Below are 19,193 nucleotides of genomic sequence, written 5' to 3'. Positions count from 1 at the left end.
CAATATTCTACGTTGAGTTGATGAGGTTACTTTATTATTGCATCTATGTGCTGGGCCTAAGATAGATCTTCAGAAAACTGCATACCCAGGAATCTGAACAGTTCACTCTCTCCATCAGTGTACTGTCATTGAAGACAGGTTTGTGCATCCTCCACTTTCTACTCCTCTAGTCACCAATCAGCTCCTTGGTTTTGTTAAAATTGATAGCACGATTGCTGTTCTGACACCATTCAGATTTTCAATCTCCCTCTTGTACTCTCATCATTACCCAGAATTCATCCAACAACGGTTGTAATGTTGTCAAATTTAAAGATGGCTTTGGAGCTTTGTTTATACAGTCATGGGGATAGAGAGAGCACAGAAGAGGGCTGAGGACATGGCCTTGAATGTGCTGATGGTCATCGAGGACGACGCTGGCAATTTGTACTGATGATGAAAAGGTCAAGGATCCAATTGCCTAAGGACGAGCAGAGACCCACTCCTCCGAGTTTGGTGTTACATTTGGAGGGGATGATGATATTGAATGGTGAACAACAGCCTCGACTAAGTAATCCAATGCAGAATGGGGAGGCAGCGAGATCGCATTCCCTGGTGGATGATCTGTTGCAGCGGTAGGCTGAGTGTAACGGGTCCAGGTCCTTACTATGGCAGGAGTCGACATGTGTCATAAACACCTCTCAAAGCATTTCATGACCATGGATGTTAATGTCACCAATGGGTAGTCACTGAGGAATGTCACCATACTCCTCTTGGGCACTGATTGATGTCCTTTTAAAGCTGATGGACTTTAGTAACGAGAAGCCATAAAAATTATTGCACTTGATCAAAGTGAAAAATCACTGGCAAAATCATGAATTAGGATTTTGAAGATGTGATTTTTGTTTACCTGATTAGGTGGAAATTTATTAGGTCTGAATGCTAACAAATATTTATTTTTCAGTCAGTCATAGAAACATAGAAAATAGGTGCAGGAGGAGGCCATTCAGCCCTTCGAGCCAGCACCGCCATTCATTGTGATCATGACTGATCGTCCCCAATCAATAATCCGTGCCTGCATTCTCCCCATATCCCTTGATTCCCCTAGCCCCTAGAGCTCTATCTAACTCTCTCTTAAATCCATCCAGTGATTTGGCTTCCACTGCCCTCTGTGGCAGAGTATTCCACAAATTCACAACTCTCAGGGTGACAAAGTTTCTTCTCACCTCAGTTTTAAATGGCCTCCCCTTTATTCTAAGACTGTGGCTCCTGGTTCTGGACTCGCCCAACATTGGGAACATTTTTCCTGCATCTAGCTGTCCAGACCTTTTATAATTTTATATGTTTCTATAAGATCCCCTCTCATCCTTCTAAACTCCAGTGAATACAAGAAATACAGTGAAGTCATGTGCATTCACAAGATAGTAATCAATAGGCTGAATTACATTTGACAAAACAACTACTTTGTTGCTATGTTGGAATAAACCAGAAACATCCAACATTAACCGTATTTAGGGGTTGGAAGGGATGGAATCAAGCTTTTATTTTATGGATGGGGTTGCCATGACAGATGGTGATGGATGCTCAGATAATGGTTTCTCTCAATCAAATCTGAAAACAAGTTCCACTAAACGCTAAACCCAAAGATCAAAAACACAATGATACTGGGATATACAATGCAGCCTGATAAAGGAGAATGTAATCATTTCTATATAATTATTAGTGATTCCAAAAAGACTTCATTCTTCAATGCTGACATTTACAATCCAGGAAGTGAAAAAAGTGACATTTGTTTTAAACGTATTTTTCTCCATAATGGTTACTCTGATGATTTCAGATGAGAAAAAGAGGACTTGCCGACATTAATTTGATTAACAATGAATTCTTTTGATGATTTTATATGGCTCTGATCAAGCCATTCTTCTTCTATTGTGGTATCCTTGCCTGGAGCAAGTGGTAATCAATGGAGTCATACAAGTGCGTGGTTTCGCCAAGCCTTGAAAGTGCTCTGATCTTTTACAGACAGAACAGTTAACAACTCTGCAATTCTGATGTAGCTGAACTGCAAATAATACAAAATGAGTAGAGGCTCTGACTTTTTTAAAAAAAGGGAAAAATGAAGCCCAAACCACAAAAAAGGCCAAAAACTTGAACAATTATATATTAACTCTTATTCAGTTGTGTTCTCTTAAATCCTCCAGACTTAATTTCAGAATGTACTCCTTCTCCTGTTTAGCTTTACTGGGGAAGCTATAACATTCTCCAGAGATGCTGCCTGACACGCTAAGTTACTTCAGCACTTTGTGTCTATTTTTGACGCAAACCAGCATCTGCATTTCTTTGTTTCAACATTCTGTCATAGTCTATTGAAGCATAGATGAATCGATCTACTGTGGCTTTTTAACATCATCAAAATATATTAAATAAGACAAACACATTTGCCCATATGGAAACCCCACTTAGAGAGTCATTGAGTGATAGTGTGGAAACAGGCCCTTCGGCCCAACTTGCCTACACCGGCCAACATGTCCCAGCTACACTAGTCTCACCTACCTTATACTCTATACATTTTATTTTACACATCTAAACTAATTTTGGCTATATATGTGAAAGGTTCTTTCAATTTTCCAAATCAATTAAATGACTACTCATTTATCTTCATTAGTTAAATCATTTCATTAATATAGCTATCACTTCAGTTTGATTCCTGGCCAAACTCCTGAGTTGGAAACAATAAACTTGAAAATAAACGATTAGATCTCAATATACCTATTTACCCCCTACCTCCCCCCTCACCGCATGGAGTCACTACACCCAGCCCTCAGATGCTTGCATTTTCTTTGATTGGATGGAGAGTGCTTCTCACTCTGGCTCTCTGCACCCACTCGCTGATTGCTCAATGCTGATTACACCAAAGGTGACAAATACACATGGCAGCAGACAAAACTGCTGCTCCCTGGAATGAGATTAACCTATGATGAGCGTTTGACGGCACTGGGCCTGTACTCGCTGGAGTTTAGAAGAATGAGGGGGGACTTCATTCGGAGGGGATAGAGAGGGAAAGCAGGGACTACCTGAAGTCAGAGAAGTCAATGTTCATACCGCTGGGATATAAACTGCCCAAGCGAAATATGAGGTGCTGTTCCTCCAATGTGCACTGGGCCTCTCTGACAATGGAGGAGGCCCCGGAGAGAAAGGTCAGATTGGGAATGGGAGGGGGAGTTGAAGTGCTGAGCAACGGGGAGATCAGGTTGGTTGAGTCGGACTGAGCGGAGGTGTTCAGCGAAACGATCGCCAAGCCTGCGCCTGGTCTCGCCGATGTAGAGAAGTTGACATCTGGAACAGCGGATACAATAGATGAGTTTGAAGGAGGTGCAGGTGTGTGGAGAGAATGTTTCGACTAGTGGGAGTGTCTAGGACTAGAGGTCATTCCCTCAGAATTAAAGGATGGTCTTTTAGGAAGGTGTTGAGGAGAAATTTCTTTAGTCAGTGTGGTGAATCTGTGGAATTATTTGTCACAGAAGGCTGTGGAGGCCAAGTCAGTGGATATTTTTAAGGCAGAGATAGATAGATTCTCTCTTACGGAGAGAAGGCAGGAGAATGGAGTTCGGAGAGATAGATCAGCCATGATTGAATGGCGGAGTAGACTTGATGGGCCAAATGGCCTAATTCTACGCCTATTCCTTATGACAAAACCTAGGCATGGAGCTACGAGTTGTTTCAAAACTATAATTGATTGTAATAGCTCAGAAATATATCTGACATTCAGAAACGTAAAAAAATTCAAAAGAAGGTAACATAATTGCAAATAAAAACACAGAAATAATTAAAAGCATTAAAATAAAGCAAAAATAATTTTAGGAAGGACTGATCTTCTCTAATAAACATTGAAATGAATGGGATTTTGGTTCCTGCATGGGATCCGAGAGGTGGTTTCTTCACATTATTCCGGAACCACAACATTACTTGTGTCAGAATGTACTGACAGATTCAGCCCCAGATTTATTGGTAAATGTTGAACTTCCACATTTCACTGCTCTTGCACGAGTATGAGACCCAGTTGGATTGAATGGATGAATACCAACGTTTCTGATCACTTAGAGCAAAGTTCGACTGATTCTCAAAGGTAATTAAGTAAAATTCCAGGGTTTCTAGATGTCTGCACATTGCCACAATTCAACCAAGCCAGCTGTTTTTTTTTTTACACACATGATATTCCCTTGCTTTCAGCAGCACAGGCAATTGTGCCTGCAATTATTTTAACGTGACTGAAAAATTAAATTCATGTTGAGTGGTGAACAACTGATATTATTTGAATTACAGATTGTGAATACTTCATTTGAGCCAAACAAACTAAAAGAGTGGGACCAATGGTAAACTATTGCTCAGTACTAAAGCTACCTTTGTGTGTGTGTGTGTTTTAAAAAAAAACCCACATACGAATTAACTTACAAATTGACATAATATTCTGCATATTTTATTGCTGAACATTGGTTAGGAGCTTTTTGGGCCCTCTTCCTCTGTGACCTATTGCATAATATAACATTCATGGTTGGTGCAACTGGTTTTAATTTTATCCAAAAATGATTATTTTGGTCTGTTCAACAAGACATTACTCATGCCTCGTGTATATATAGCAGATACAATAATTACACGAATGAGCAATTCTGGTTTAAAATAATAGGCCAAGGAAAATTGAGTTTATTTCTTTCATTGTGTTCACATCATGATCAAAAGGATGAACACGCTTTAGAATACATGACAATTATAGAACATAGAACAGTACAGCACAGGAACCATTCACAATGTCTTTGCCGAACATGATGCCAAGACCAACTCTCAGCTACTTGCATATAATCCATATCCCTCCATTCTCTGCATATTATGCTCATGATTTGTTGATGTTTTAACTATATTGTCAGGAAGAATATTAAATTGATCGTAAATAATTATATATTTATATCCAACTTTAACGCAATTCTTACCATGATTATATATATATTTTCAGGAATAATCAGAACATTGCTAACTTAATTAAATTACATCTCAAAATAATTATCAAGTTGCTGATGAGAGACGGTTGTACTGATTAAAAAAGAACAATGTTGATGCAAACTGGATTTGTCCTGGAACTGCAACCACATAGAAAACTGTGTTTTCCCATTGCACAGGCAAACCAATACTAGATTTAAATAATTATTCTTCCAAAAATTCATTCTTCCACCTAATTTTGAAGGTATTACATAAATTCTTTCAAGTACTGTTGACAAGAGAGGTGATATGTTATCATCAACAAAGCTGCCTTCATACCACAAATGCAAGTAATCAAATGAAGGACATTGATCCAGCAAGAAAGGAAAAACTGTTTCCCAGATACGCGAGTCAATAAACAGAAATCGTGAATTTGAGGTTGACAAAAGGTTTGAGGGAAAATGAGAAATGATTCTTCCATGGAAGTTATTATGATCTGGAAAGCAATATCTGAAAGGGTTGTGGAACAGATACAAGAACTTTTAAAAGACAGGCGGATATGCATTTGAAGAGAAAACTTTATAGAAAGCGAAAATTCTTTCTGCAACAAACGGTTCAAATCTTCATTGATCCAGACGAGTAGAACAACTCTAATAAACTATGTTTGTGCATTGTGATTCAATGTTCTACTCAGGAGAGAAGGCCACAACATTGGCTGGTACTCCAGTGTGCAATTTTACTGGCTTCATGCTTGATAATGTCTCATTTTTGAGATGTCCCATCTTTGAGATGAGACATTAAACTAAAGTTTTGTACCCACTGCCAGATGAATTTAGAAGGTCTCACAGCACCATTTTGAATACGAGCACAGGGTTCCCTTGCTAACGTGGATGATATTTAATCTTAAACCAATATCACTAGAGCAGATCATCTGGTCTCTATGGTTTGTGGGTGTTTGCTGTGTGCAACCTAACTACTGTCTTTAATATATAGCAATGGTGACTACATTTCAAGATTAATTCACCAGCTGTTGAATGGCTTGGAATGTCAAGAAAGACTATTTAAAAACAAGATCATTATTTTTAGAATTTACTTCATTGCTGAAAGATAATGATCCGCAGCTGAAGAGAAGCAAGTATTTACAATGTGGGAACATCGGAAATAGAAACTGGAATAAGCTATTCAGCCCCTTCTACCTGCTCTGTCATTCAACAACATCAGGGCTTATATTTTACTTCAGTACCATTTCCCGAACCAATACAAAAAGCCCCGATTCTCTTATTTTATAAAAATCAATCAATTTCTGTCTTGAATATACCCAGTATATAGGCACAAAAAGCTGGAGTAACTCAGCGGGACAGGCAGCATCTCTGGAGAGAAGGAATGGCTGACGCTTCGGATCGAGGCCCTTCTTCAGTCTCGACCTGTAACGTCACCCATTCCTTCTTTCCAGAGATGCTGCCTGTCCCGCTGAGTTACTCCAGCTTTTTGTGTCAATCTTTGTTTTAAACCAGCATCTGTGGTTCCTTCCTACACATTGAATATATCCAGTTTTCTTCTTGCGTATGCGTGTACACCCTAAAGTTGTAGGTCAAGGGTAGACATCCAGGCCAGGGCAGTATCAGTTGCTGGGTGGATGGCCTTGATGCCACCAGGGAAAAGCCTCAGTGAGCAGTCATTCACAATGTGTGGGATGGTTTGGTCTGGATATCTGCAGTTGCAAGCAGGGCGGTCGGTCATCCCCCACTTGTGCAGGTGATGGGCTGTTCTTGCATGGAGGGTGTGGATCCTGTTCGGGGTTAGCCATTGTATGTGATGGAGGTCAAATCCCGGTGGTTTCACTGTGGGGTCTGTGATGACCTCTCCGTTGTTGGTGTTGGCATCTTTCCAGGCTCTGCGCCACTCAGTCTTCGGGTCAAAGTCTTCCAGGGATTTGGCTGAAGACCAGAAGGGTTTGCCGGACTTCAGGTGCATGTTGGGCAGATTGTTCAAGTTATCATGGATGGGAAGGTCAGGGTTAGCCTCGATGGTGCACCAATCTTTCAACATCCTCACCCTTCTGCGTATGCTGGGAGGTGCGATGTAAGAGAGGATAGGGAGCCACAGCAAAGGTGTTGCATCTTAAGCATCCCTGCAGTGACCCGCATTGCAGAGTTAAGGACAGTGTCAACTCGTTTGGTGTAGCAGCTATTAGCCCAAGCTGTTGAGCAAAACTCGGCTGTTGAGTAGACTAGAGCTCAGCTTGCGGTATGGAGGGTGTGTGCATTTGATCCCCAGCTATTGCCTGCAAGTTTCCTAATGATGTTGACCCTTGCTTTGAGTTTATTAGCCACCCTCTTAAGATGTTCACGATAGGTGAGGGTGCGGTCCAGGGTGACTCCGAGGTACTTGGGGAATTCATTATTCTTCACTGGCTTACCACAAAAGGACACTCGGAGCTTTGCATTGGTGAGCCGATTTCTGAGGTGAAAGGCAGTGTCCGTTGTCTTAGATGGGTTGGGGCGAAGTCGCAAGAAGGTGAAGTACTCCTCCATCCCCTTCAAGTCTTGGGTTAGCACTGCTGATATCCTCAAGGGCAGCTCCCTGGTAGGCAAGGGCAAGGTCATCTGCATATGCAAACTTCCTGGACGAGGTAGTTGGCATGTCACTCACATAGATGTTGAGGAGTAGGGGAGCTAGGACAGAGCCCTGGGGGAGGCCATCATTCAGGGTCCTGACAGAGCTGGTCTGCTCCCCAAGCGAGACCCTAAATCTACGATTGCCGAGGATGGATGAGAGGATGGTGGTTTGGCACTTCAAGATTCTGGAAGTTTACAGCAGAGTGACAGATCGATGAGAGCAACACCAGTTTTCAGGGCCCGTTGGAAGCCAGCCTCTATATTGGTAGCGAGGGCAAGGACTTGATCTGCGCAGCTTCTACCAGGTCGAAAGCCAGCTTGCTCTCTGGGCAGAACGGGTTCTACCAATGGAGAAATCCTAGCATGCAAGAGGCACTCAAACAGCTTGTAGGATGTACACACGAGGGAGATGGGTCAGTAACTAGCTGGATCATCAGCAGATTTCCCAGGCTTGATGATGACGATGACATTAGACCAGGCCTTAGGGATAATTCCTTCACAATGGACATGGGTGAAAAAAGCAGCCAGCCAGTTGCGCCCTTGCGGGCCAAGGTTCTTCAGAAATTCCGGGTAAGTCCCATCAACTCCTGCTGCTTTCCCAACCTTCACGTGATCCACCCTGTTTCAACTAATGCAATCAAAGGGGTTGGACACGTTAGAGGCAGGAAACATGTTCCCAATGTTGGGGGAGTCCAGAACAAGGGGCCACAGTTTAAGAATAAGGGGTAGGCCATTTAGAACTGAGATGAGGAAAAACTTTTTCAGTCAGAGTGTTGTGAATCTGTGGAATTCTCTGCCTCAGAAGGCAGTGGAGGCCAATTCTCTGAATGCATTCAAGAGAGAGCTGGATAGAGCTCTTAAGGATAGCGGAGTCAGGGGGTATGGGGAGAAGGCAGGAACGGGGTACTGATTGAGAATGATCAGCCATGATCACATTGAATGGCGGTGCTGGCTCGAAGGGCCGAACGGCCTCCTCCTGCATCTATTGTCTATTGTCTAACCCGATGTGCACAATCTAATATACCCAGTGACTGACCTCAGTCCTCTTTGGTGGTGACTTCAGAACATTCACTGTCCTCTGGGTGAAGAAATTTCTTCTTATCTCAGTTCCGAATGGCTTATCTTGATAGATCACTGGGGACCTGTGATCCCCAGTTCCAGACATCACCCCTGCAATACTCTGCTAACCCTCATAAGAATTGTGGCTTGCTTCTCATTCTTCAGAACTCCAGAGAATATTCTAAAAGGTAATTGTTATTTGTCATTTAAATTCCATAAAAGATAAACCTTTTACCTAAACACAGCAGGAAGTGGTTGTCTTCAAATCGTTGCATATAAACATTAAAGCTACCTCTTTTTCTCAGCATACAAATCACATTGTAGCTACACGATAATAAAGCATATGTCAAAGACTCAATGGTACAAAAGGCAGAGATCCTTCCTCAGTCCATCTGCACATGCTATACCAACACTTGGTAATCTTCAAAGTAGATATTAAAGTTAAACAGGTGCAGTATTTAATAATAATAATAATATATTCCTTTATTTGTCCCACATCGGGGAAATTTGCAGTGTTACAGCAGCAAAGTGGATAGCAAGCGACATTCATTATAAATAAAAATAAAGATAAGGATAATTGTCATCATTACTGTTTTTTTTTTTACTGTTACTGTTAACTGGTCTGTTGACTGGTCTGCTGGGAGTAGCGCTGGTTGTGCAGTCTCACAGCAGCGGGAAGGAAGGACCTCCGATATCTCTCCTTTACCCACTTGGGGTGAAGGCGTCTGTCACTGAAGGAGCTACTCAGTGCAGTGACAGTGTCCTTCCCTTAATCAGAAACAAATATTTTTCTGATGCCAAGATTTTGTTGCTACATCAGTCTGATATTTATTTCAGTGTATTAAGACTTGAAATGCAAGATATTCTGTCTGATTTGGAGGAAGGAGAATAGAGATCAGGTGAAAGAAATGTTCATTACAATTTTCTATTGACATGCATAATATGCTTAAGGCTTTGCCAGAGTACAAATATATGCATCGGAAAGGTTGAGAGGGTTTTGGGCCAAAAGTGAATAGGTGGGATTAGCGTAGATGGGGCATCTTGGCTGGCATAGACAAGTTGGGCCAAAGGGCCTGTTGCTGTGCTGTATTACTGTAGAATATTTGCATTTATGTTTCATCATCCAAATAGACTAGACCAAATATAATCCTAGGATAGGGAATATAATACTAGGATTGGGTATTTTGGAACAAAAATATAATAGGATGCTTTATATAAAATATTGGTGATAATTAGTTTCATGTTTTGTGAGCCTGTCTCGTCTCATATTGACTGGAAATGGTAGTGAAGAATGTCAGTTAAATATTTCGATTCCATTAAATGATTACACTATAAACAAAGATGATTTGCTGGAAGCTGCTTGTCGTAATGCCATTTTATATTCATACATTTCATTCAAGTACCTTAATATCCAAATATTTAGTCTTCTCTTGTTGCAATAGAACTTCAGTTGAGCCATAATTGCCCATGCTGTTAAACCTGAATCATAATGCACTTGATGCAGAGTTGTTCATCTAAAAGTGAAAATTGGTTAACCTAATCTCTTTTTTATGTTCCCATCCGTTTTCAAATCGTTTCCATTAGCTAAGGGGTCAAACTCTTGGAAATAATTTACTTTTTTAAATCTTTTGCACAAACTCTTACTATAATACACAAACTGGGTATCTGCCAAGAAGCATGTCACGACACTAAATGTAGCATAATGAACTGCATTGATGGTTTCAACAGTACAGAGTAGATAGAATAAGTACAGAGAGTCAAACATACAATTCTCATGATTATTCACTGCTTTACCCTGAATTATACATGGTATTTTATGGGAACAGAGGTTTGAAACTGACACTGTAAAGAGATAAATCAAGCTATGTTGGACAATAAACCTGATTCCTTCAAGTATTTTGTACCACAATGTTGTGACAAATGCTTCAAATTTATTTTCCATGGTGTTACAATGACTTATCGTTTCCGATTATCCATAACTTATGCTTCTTCCAGTATTGTATAGATAATCCAATGCCATTATTGTGCGTGGGTTTGGCTGCTGCTAAATGATACAATAAAGATAATCCTTGTGGACTCCATCAATAACTATAATCAAAGATAGATAACAAAAAGCTGGAGTAACTCAGGTCAGGCAGCATTTCTGGAGAAAAGGAATAGGTGACATTTTGGGTCAAGATCCTTCTTCAGACTGAGAGTCAAAGGAAAGGGAAATGAGAGAAATAGACGGTGATATAGGGAGATATAGAACAAATGAAAGAAAGATATGCAAAAAGTAACGATGATCAAGGAAAGGTGGAGCCCACAGTGGTTCATTGTTGGCTGTGGGCTAGGTGATAACGAATTACACACAGTGAAACTCAACCGGACGACAGTGAGACTAGGGTCGGTGAGGAGATGCAAGGGTTTCTTGAAGTTAGAGAAATCAATATTCATACAACTGGGTTGTAAGCTGCCCAAGCAAAATATGAGATGCTGTTCCTCCACTATGCGTTTGGCCTCACTCTGATAATGGAGGAGTCCCAGGACAGAAAGGTCACGTAGGCCAAGACGAACTGAGCGAAGGTGTTCAACGAAACGATCGCCCAGTCTGCGCTTGGTCTCACCGATATGTAGGAGTCCACACCTGGAACAGCGGATACAGTAGATGAGGTTGGAGGAGGTGCAAGAGAACCTCTGCCCAAGGGCTGTTGGGAGTTTCTGGACAGAGTCGAGGGATGAGGTATCGGGACAGGTGTTGCATCTCCTGCGGTTGCAGGAGAAGGTACCTAGAGAGGGGGTGGTTTGGGTGGGAAGGAATGAATTAACCAGGGAGTTGCGGAGGGAACGGTCTCTGTGGAAAGTGGTGGTGTTGGGAAGATGTTGGGAAGTGGGATCCCATTGGAGGTGGTGAAAATATTGAAGGATTATTTGTTGTATGCGATGGCTAATGGGATGAAAGGTTAGGACTAGGGGGACTGGGGCAAGGGGGAGCAAGGGGGGAGCAAGTGCGGAGCTGCAGGATACCGAGGAGAACTATAATCACTTACTTAATGGGCGGAGAAATGACAAATGGTGTTTAATCCGTACAAGTATGAGGTGTGGTCCTTTGCGTGGTCGAATATAAGGAAAGTATGCAGTTAATGGCAGGATGCTTAACGGTGTTAATGTACAGAGGGATCATGGCTCCCTGAAAATGGCAACATAAGTAGATAGAGTGTTACAGAAGGCATATGGTATTCTTGCCTTCATTGGTCTGGACATTAAATATAAGAATCAGGAAGTTAAGTTACAGCTTTTTTCTGGAGTGCTGGAGATTGCGGGGAGTCATGGCAGAAGCAGATAAAATTATGGGATGAGGAGAGTTAGATAGTCAGAACCTTTTTCCCAGGACAGAAGTGACAAAGATGAGAGGGCATCGTTTTAAGGTATTCGACTGACAAGTATTGTGCTCTGCCATGGATAGACAGTTACCAAATTGAGATGCTAGTAAACACAGCTACATGTATCATCATCAGAAGACCAATGTTAGTGACTGTCAACTGATCCCTGATGCGAGAGAACAACATTTCCCTCAGATACAAGACAAGAAAACCCCACCATCCTTTCAGTAATTTAATTTCTGCAGGCCCATCATGTAATCCATTACAGGATGGAAACCTTGCCAAAATCACCGCTCAAATGAAGGGAAAAACTATGGGAGATGTTTCAATGATACACCTCATTCAAAAGAAAGCAGCACTGGAATCATCAATGGAACAGCAACAATAGAACAAGCACCTTTTTACCAATACCAATACCTGGACTAGATATTCCAGGTTGTGAGATGGATACAAACAGGGGTTCAGGTGTGTGAGGGGCTGGGGTTCAGGTGTGTGGCAGGCTGGGGGTCAGGTGTGTGCGAGGGCTGGGTCAGGTTTGTGGCGGGGCTGGGGGAAAGGAGTCAGTTGTGTGAGGGGCTGGGGAACAGGTGTCTGGCAGGCTGGGTGACAGGGTGGTCAGGTGTGTGTGGGAGGCTGGGGATCAGGGGTTCAGGTGTGTGGGAAGGCTGGGGGTCAGGTGGGTGGGGGTTTCGGTTTCAGGTGTGTGGCGGGCTGGGGGTCAGGTGTGTGGGGGGGGCTGGGTGTCAGGTGTGTGTTGGGGACTCGGGGTCAGGGTTGTGTGGAGGTGCCTGGAGGTCAGGATTGTAGGGGGGGGCTGGGGGAGCGGTGTGTGGGGGATGGGTGTCAGGTGTCTGGGGGGGCTTGGGGCAAGGGGTCAGGTGTGTAAGGGGGCTGGGGCTCAGTGGGTCAGGTATGTGGGGGGACTAGGAGTCAAGTTTGGGTCTGGGGATCAGGTGTGTGTGGGGCTGGGTTGAAGATGTGTGTGTGGAAGATGAAGTTATGGCCATTGGCCATTGTTTGCACCATGGAAACTCAGAACCAGATCTATTGGCAGAACAGCAAGTCAAACAATTGAACACATTATCAAAAAACCCCTTTGATCATAAGGAGGAATTTCTTTAGCCTGGGTGCAGTGTATCATTGCCACAGAGGGTCCAAGAGGCCATCATTAGGTATTTTTAAAGCTGGGATTGATAGGTTCTTGATTAGTAAAGGCGTCAAAGGTTATGGGACAAGACAGGAGAATGGGGTTGAGAGGGAAAAATAAATCAGCCATGATCGAATGGCAGAGCAGACTCGATGGGCCGAATGGCCTAATTCTGCTCCTATATCTTATAACACGTGGCCAATATCAGTAGTGATGTGAGATGCCACATCTTGGTTCCAAAATCTGAAAATCAACATACAAGTTGCTTCCACATGATGATGATGAATTGGGAACAAAATCCTATCACACAAATTATTTTCACAAGACCTCTTTTATATGGTTTTACGACAAAGTGTAAAGCAAAACTAAAAAAGACAAATTACTTTGCCCTTATGGCAAATATTCTACTGGAGCTATTTAATTCAGCAGGTTTCTTAAAATAAGTCAACATAAGTTAATTGCATCAAACTACGTGATTTTAAGATTTAAATGCGTGTTTAACTTGTTCCTGGAACCAAGTTATTTGATCTGCAAGGCGGGTGTCAAAGGCAATCAATACACTAGAATGAGCAGACATCTCAGGCTTACCTGAAAGTTAAAACTGAATGATAACATAGATGGCTGTCCAGCGGGAAACAAGTACTTTGGTGTGAAGTATCACAGCCTCTTTGGAATAAATACTTCTGATGTTCCCCAATGACCCATTCCTAGTTTGTCTGTTTTTATCTGCGCTGAAACAATGTGAGGGCTTGGTACAGAAGAAGCATTCACATTACGTTTGTCAAAGACTTTAAAGAATCTGTAAAAAGTCACTGAAGGGCAGAAATTACAAGACTCAGTTGCTAATGTGGAGCATTGCTGCACATTCATCTGAAACTATTCACTACCGCAGCTCCATTTCAATTTCATCCTCTTCACATACCTTCCATTCCAAAAAGGAATCTTATGTATTCTGTTTCTTGTTTACACTTTATTATTGTTTTTGGAACAAATCATTTTGTAACATTGACATGATATTGTTGATTATATGTGGCATATTTCTGCTCTATGTTGATATTAGGTTATACCTTCTGACTCTATGCATTTCCCACTCTTTCAAATTACCAATATAGCACACGCGCAGCCTTCTCAATCTTTACACAAAGTATAAATAGTAAAAGCAGTACTGCTGATTCTATGGTATGGAAGTCCCTTTGTAACAAGCAAGTGGATATGTTGGTGGAGACTTTTAGATAGACACATGGAGGAACAGGGAATAGAAGGATATGGATCAAGTAGAGGCAGGGGTCATGGAAAGAGTGTTCACATCACATGCCTGTTTCCACCAATCTTTCCACCGCCACGCACACGAAGTGCAAGACGCCATTGTATGCAGCTCTGGCTGAACAATTTCTAATCTTGTGATGTGGACTTGATAAAAGGTAGAGGCAGAATAGAGATTTGTTTAACGAGACATCATGTTCGACACAAGCATTATGGGCAGAAGGGCCCGTTCCTGTTCTGTACTGATCTATGTTCTATGCGAATTGCAGATTGCAGGAGATGGTGCAGTAGCATGGTGCACTACATGGTCATTCTTTACCTGTTCCACCAGTTTTCAACATGAACATGTTAGCCACTAAAAGTCAAAAGCAATTATTTTCCTTTGATGACTACAAAAGCTCATCAAAGAAGAAATTATGGTAAACTGATAACTGCATTGCTGTAATCTATCCTCGTAACTTGGTTTCGGGTAAACATATCAGCATTACATTTAACCTTCGAATATATTGCATATCAAAATAACTCAAGAATAATCCTACTAATTTTAGAAAGTGTTATAAGGGGTTGCCACAGAAAATAGGTATCATTCCTTTAGCCATGTTGCTTCTTGGAAAGACTGGGGTAAGCGTGGCTAGTTTTCCTTTGTGCGCACACATTTTGATTTGTTGATAGGACATAATTTATTTAATGTTATGCAATTTCTCCAATATACCATCCAACATTCTTATAAACTAAACTTTCGGATCCCTATCAGTTTGCATTGTGACCATTACTAAATCAAATAGATCAGATGGTGCTTAAGCAAATGAATAAAGTATTAACATGGTACGGTTTCATTCATCATAAGTGTCTTCGCTTAAGCCTCTTACCTTATCACACCTCATAAGCCCCAAATACCTGAGGGACTTGCTGGTCTGTGAGATTTGGGTTGCTCCTTTATCTGTGATTTCTTTACACCAGCCTACATCCACTGTTTCAATGGTTGCACTATATTGCCCAATCGTTATCAATGCTGCAACAAATAAGGACATTGTCAATTAGTTCTGAGTAGGCAACCATTATAATCATTTGCTTAAGGTGATCATTATCAACCAACTGCTGACATTTACTACTCTTGACGTCTGAGATAGGTTAGTGTGTAGTTCGGGATGACACAGTCAATAATTTCTCCCCTTTTCTCAGAAAAGCAACATTCAGCTCAATTTAAGATCATGAAGGGAAGGCAGCAGGCAGTACAGTGATTAGCAGACTCACTTTAACACAATAATTGATTCCAGATGTATCTGAATCACCAAGTTGTTTGACTAAGCCTTCACCAAATAGAAGGGATTGAGGGAAGGATGAAGCATTAAATACTTGAACGACAAATAGGGAAAGAAGATACGCCTTAAAAGATTTGGTAATCTAACTGAGAACAGATGAAGATAAATAAATAATTTGTCTTTATATAACTGCCCACTGCATCAGAATTACAATGTGAAATTCTTGTAACTTTGGTAAATTCATAATAGGCTACTGTAAAATCCCACAAATAGCAAAGAGACATATGACCAGTTAATCTGAAGATTCTTAATTTAATTAGGAACTTAATGCCTGTGCAAGCTTTAAAAACAATTGAAGTTACAAGTTATGTTTCTCTTATACAACCGTCTTGTTTTGTACTCCCACAATATTTCATTGAAGTCACAGTCTAATCAAATAAAGCCCATGAAGTCAGGTGTTTACTCTTAACGTTTGGATTATGAGAGAAGTTTTATTATTAAACTATAGTAGGAACCATATTGGTTACTTCAAGATTTCATTATTGGCCATTAGAAAAATACTTTACTCTTGATGGTCAGAGCTTAAAAAGGACATTTCTACTGGCTGCTAGTCCAATGTATCACGATAAACATTACAAGTCTAATGCATTGCAATTACATCTGTCTTTAGTGCCAAATAAGATCAATTAACTGTGTAATTTGGATAAAACCTTAGCCTCTTGGTATAGTATGCAAATACTCTTAAGGCATAATATTTTCTGGTCATTGTAAATTGTTGAGATAAATTCTGATGAGGTTTGGCAGTTGAATTGAGGCACCAAAATGAAATATGGAGCTTCTAGGTCTTTGGTAACACTACCAAGAAATAGTGGAAGTCTCGTCAGCTGCAGTTCGTATACATTCTGGGAGATCAAGTGGAGAAAAGAGATTGGGTTTACTTTCAAAAGAAAATAAATCTCGCATGTTTGGTGGTAGCACGAGGGACATAAGTGACCAGCAAGAGAAATAGAATTTACATTCAAAATAAAAAGATAATTGAATAAACATAAGACTTCCTCCAGTCTATACTTCCAATTCTCTAAGGGTACCTTAAGCTCATTAAAAGTGTCACCTAACAGACCAATGTCAATTTATTTTCAACATCAGCCTTCCCACTAGATCCACTAGAAAAGATCGTTAACTTGTGCCAAGATAATTTTGTCTAGTATTCTAATACTCAACACAAAAAAAGAATACTTTTATTTCTTCAGATGCAGCTAGTTTCACATACAGTTCGTGTCTGTATGCTAATAACATCATCATGAAAGCCGTAATCTAGTATTAAGTTTATATATCAGACTGCTTCCGGCACTTTGAACCAGTGACTAAACAACTGAGGTCAATGTTGCTTTATTTAATCAGTTCAGCTTTGAACTATAATTGGTTGAATAGCTTCTTTTGACATCCGAATATAGTCTAGTTTTAGTTTAGTTTAGAGATACAGCATGGAACCAGGCCATTCGGCCCACTGAGTCCACACCGACCACAATTCCCATATACTAGCACTATCCTACACATTAGGGACAATTTACAATTTTACAAAAGCCATTAACCTACAAACTTGTACGTCTTTGGAATGTAGGAGGAAACTGGAGCACCAGGAAAAAACAGACAGCACCCATAGTCAGGCTCGAACCCGGGTCTCTGGCGCTGTAAGGCAGCAACTCTACCTCTGTGCTCCCGTGCCACCCCAAGTTCTAAGGTGTCACTGTTAGGAGTATTCATTTTCAATGGAAATGTTAAATTGAGACCTAACAGCTCATTCAGAGGATTCAGAAATATTCATGAATAACAAAATGCATTCTCCCTGTATTGGTCAACATTTCTTCATGAATACACCGAAACCATATTAAAGTGATAGTGGAGATTATTAATGATGCTGTGTTCCTGTGTGCTAAATTGCTGCGATGATTGCCCACATATCTGTCATGACATTTCATTGCTCGTTATGTTTTAAGACATTTCTGAGGGAAAAGTCCCATATTGAAAGAATGCCATTTTGCCATAAAACAAAATTTAAATATTATACATGAAAGAAGCCTCTTTGTGAAATTAAGGTTTTTGAGAATAGTTTAAATATCATTTTTGAGTGCTGTTAACGTTGTGACATGCTCTGTATAGTTTAGTGGAGGAAGCTCTGATTTACAGAAGCATATTTTTATCAGTCATTTGGAGACTCACTATTAAACAGGGGACTCAATAACCGGACGAAAATGAAATGATAGTATTGATAAGTTATTGATATACCCAGTCCATAATTTCACTGTCCAATATCCATAATTTAAATGTAACATATTTGTAGAAGTTTGGTCTGATCTATTGATTGTGGGATGATTGTTCAGCATGCTTGCAGCCTGCCTTTTGGCTTTGTCATGTTGGTAACCTCATTTTTATGTAGAAACAAGGAACTTCAGATGCCGGTTGTCAAAGAAGGACACAGAGTGTTGGAGTAACTCAGTGGTTCAGGCAGCATCCCTGGAGAAATTGGATAGGTGCTTTTTCAGATGGGACCAGTTTTCAGATTCCTGTAGAAGGGACATCATTTATTAATGTTCTCCAGAGATGTTGCTTGCTCCACTGAGTTACTCCAGCACTTTATGTCTGCCCTAATGCACTCCTCATTGAACCACCTGGCTTGAGAGTGATATGCTGTGATATTGCAGGTTGCTATGGAATATTTCTAATAGGACTGATGGTTCTTAGCACTTCATAGATGTGCAGTTTTTAGCTTCCATTTGTAATGTGAGTCAAATTTAGCACAACACAACACAATGGATGGCGTGTGCTGATACGACTTATCCCTCCAGGCTCTGTGGTAGTCACTCCTAATGCTATGAAAGGATAGATACATGTACAAATGGTCAAGGACCAGATTAAGTATCTTTATCTCTTCTAATGGTTTGCTCACTTACTGCTGCTGTCTCAATATAACAGCTAAATCCTTCAGGAATTGGCTGATCCTAACAGTGTTGGTGCTTCTTTTGGAGATAGACAGCAATGTTCCTCACCCTGCCTACATTCTATGTCCTCACTGCTCACATTGTTGATATGTTTGAGTGCTGATTTATCAGCTGAGGGAGAATGGTAACAGGTAATAGAACACAGAACTGCACAGCATAGGAATCGGCCCTACAATCCACAATGTCTGAGCTGACCATGATGTCAAATTAAACCACTGTATTATCTATCTCCTCAAGTGGATCAGTTGTGATGGAGGAACAGGAGATAACTTGGGATTGTGGATGCTGAAAAGTACAATTCTGCGAATACAAATTAGGTCAGGTTTCTGCTTGCCTTGATGTTGGGACTGTTCTTCGAAATTAGACACAAATCCCAATATATTCATTGGGAGAACTTTGCCAGGTCGAGTTGGCTGAGGGTGTGTTTGTCACGTCCTGACTAGGTGCCTAGAATGCAGCCAGAAAGGTCTGCCCAGTTTCATTTTCATTCTGTTTCACTGCAGCTATTTTTTGTACAACTGCATGACACTTCAGAA

At 40.9% G+C, this 19,193-nt stretch overlaps 1 protein-coding gene across 2 annotated transcripts in view; it reads right to left on the bottom strand.

Moving 5' to 3' along the window:
* The window catches only part of fbxl17 (F-box and leucine-rich repeat protein 17), a 522,739-nt gene that overhangs the window by 13,602 nt on the left and 489,944 nt on the right, over window positions 1–19,193 (bottom strand). For both annotated transcript variants that reach the window (XM_078396384.1, XM_078396385.1), the window contains one exon: window positions 15,266–15,408. In XM_078396384.1, coding sequence (XP_078252510.1) covers window positions 15,266–15,408 — 143 coding nt within the window. The remainder of the gene's footprint in view (window positions 1–15,265; window positions 15,409–19,193) is intronic.

Source organism: Rhinoraja longicauda, chromosome 3 (assembly GCF_053455715.1).
Source record: "Rhinoraja longicauda isolate Sanriku21f chromosome 3, sRhiLon1.1, whole genome shotgun sequence".
NCBI classification, from domain to species: Eukaryota; Metazoa; Chordata; class Chondrichthyes; order Rajiformes; family Arhynchobatidae; genus Rhinoraja; species Rhinoraja longicauda.
The sequence above is the reverse complement of the archived record's forward strand: the minus strand, read 5'-3'. Positions and strand labels throughout refer to the sequence as shown.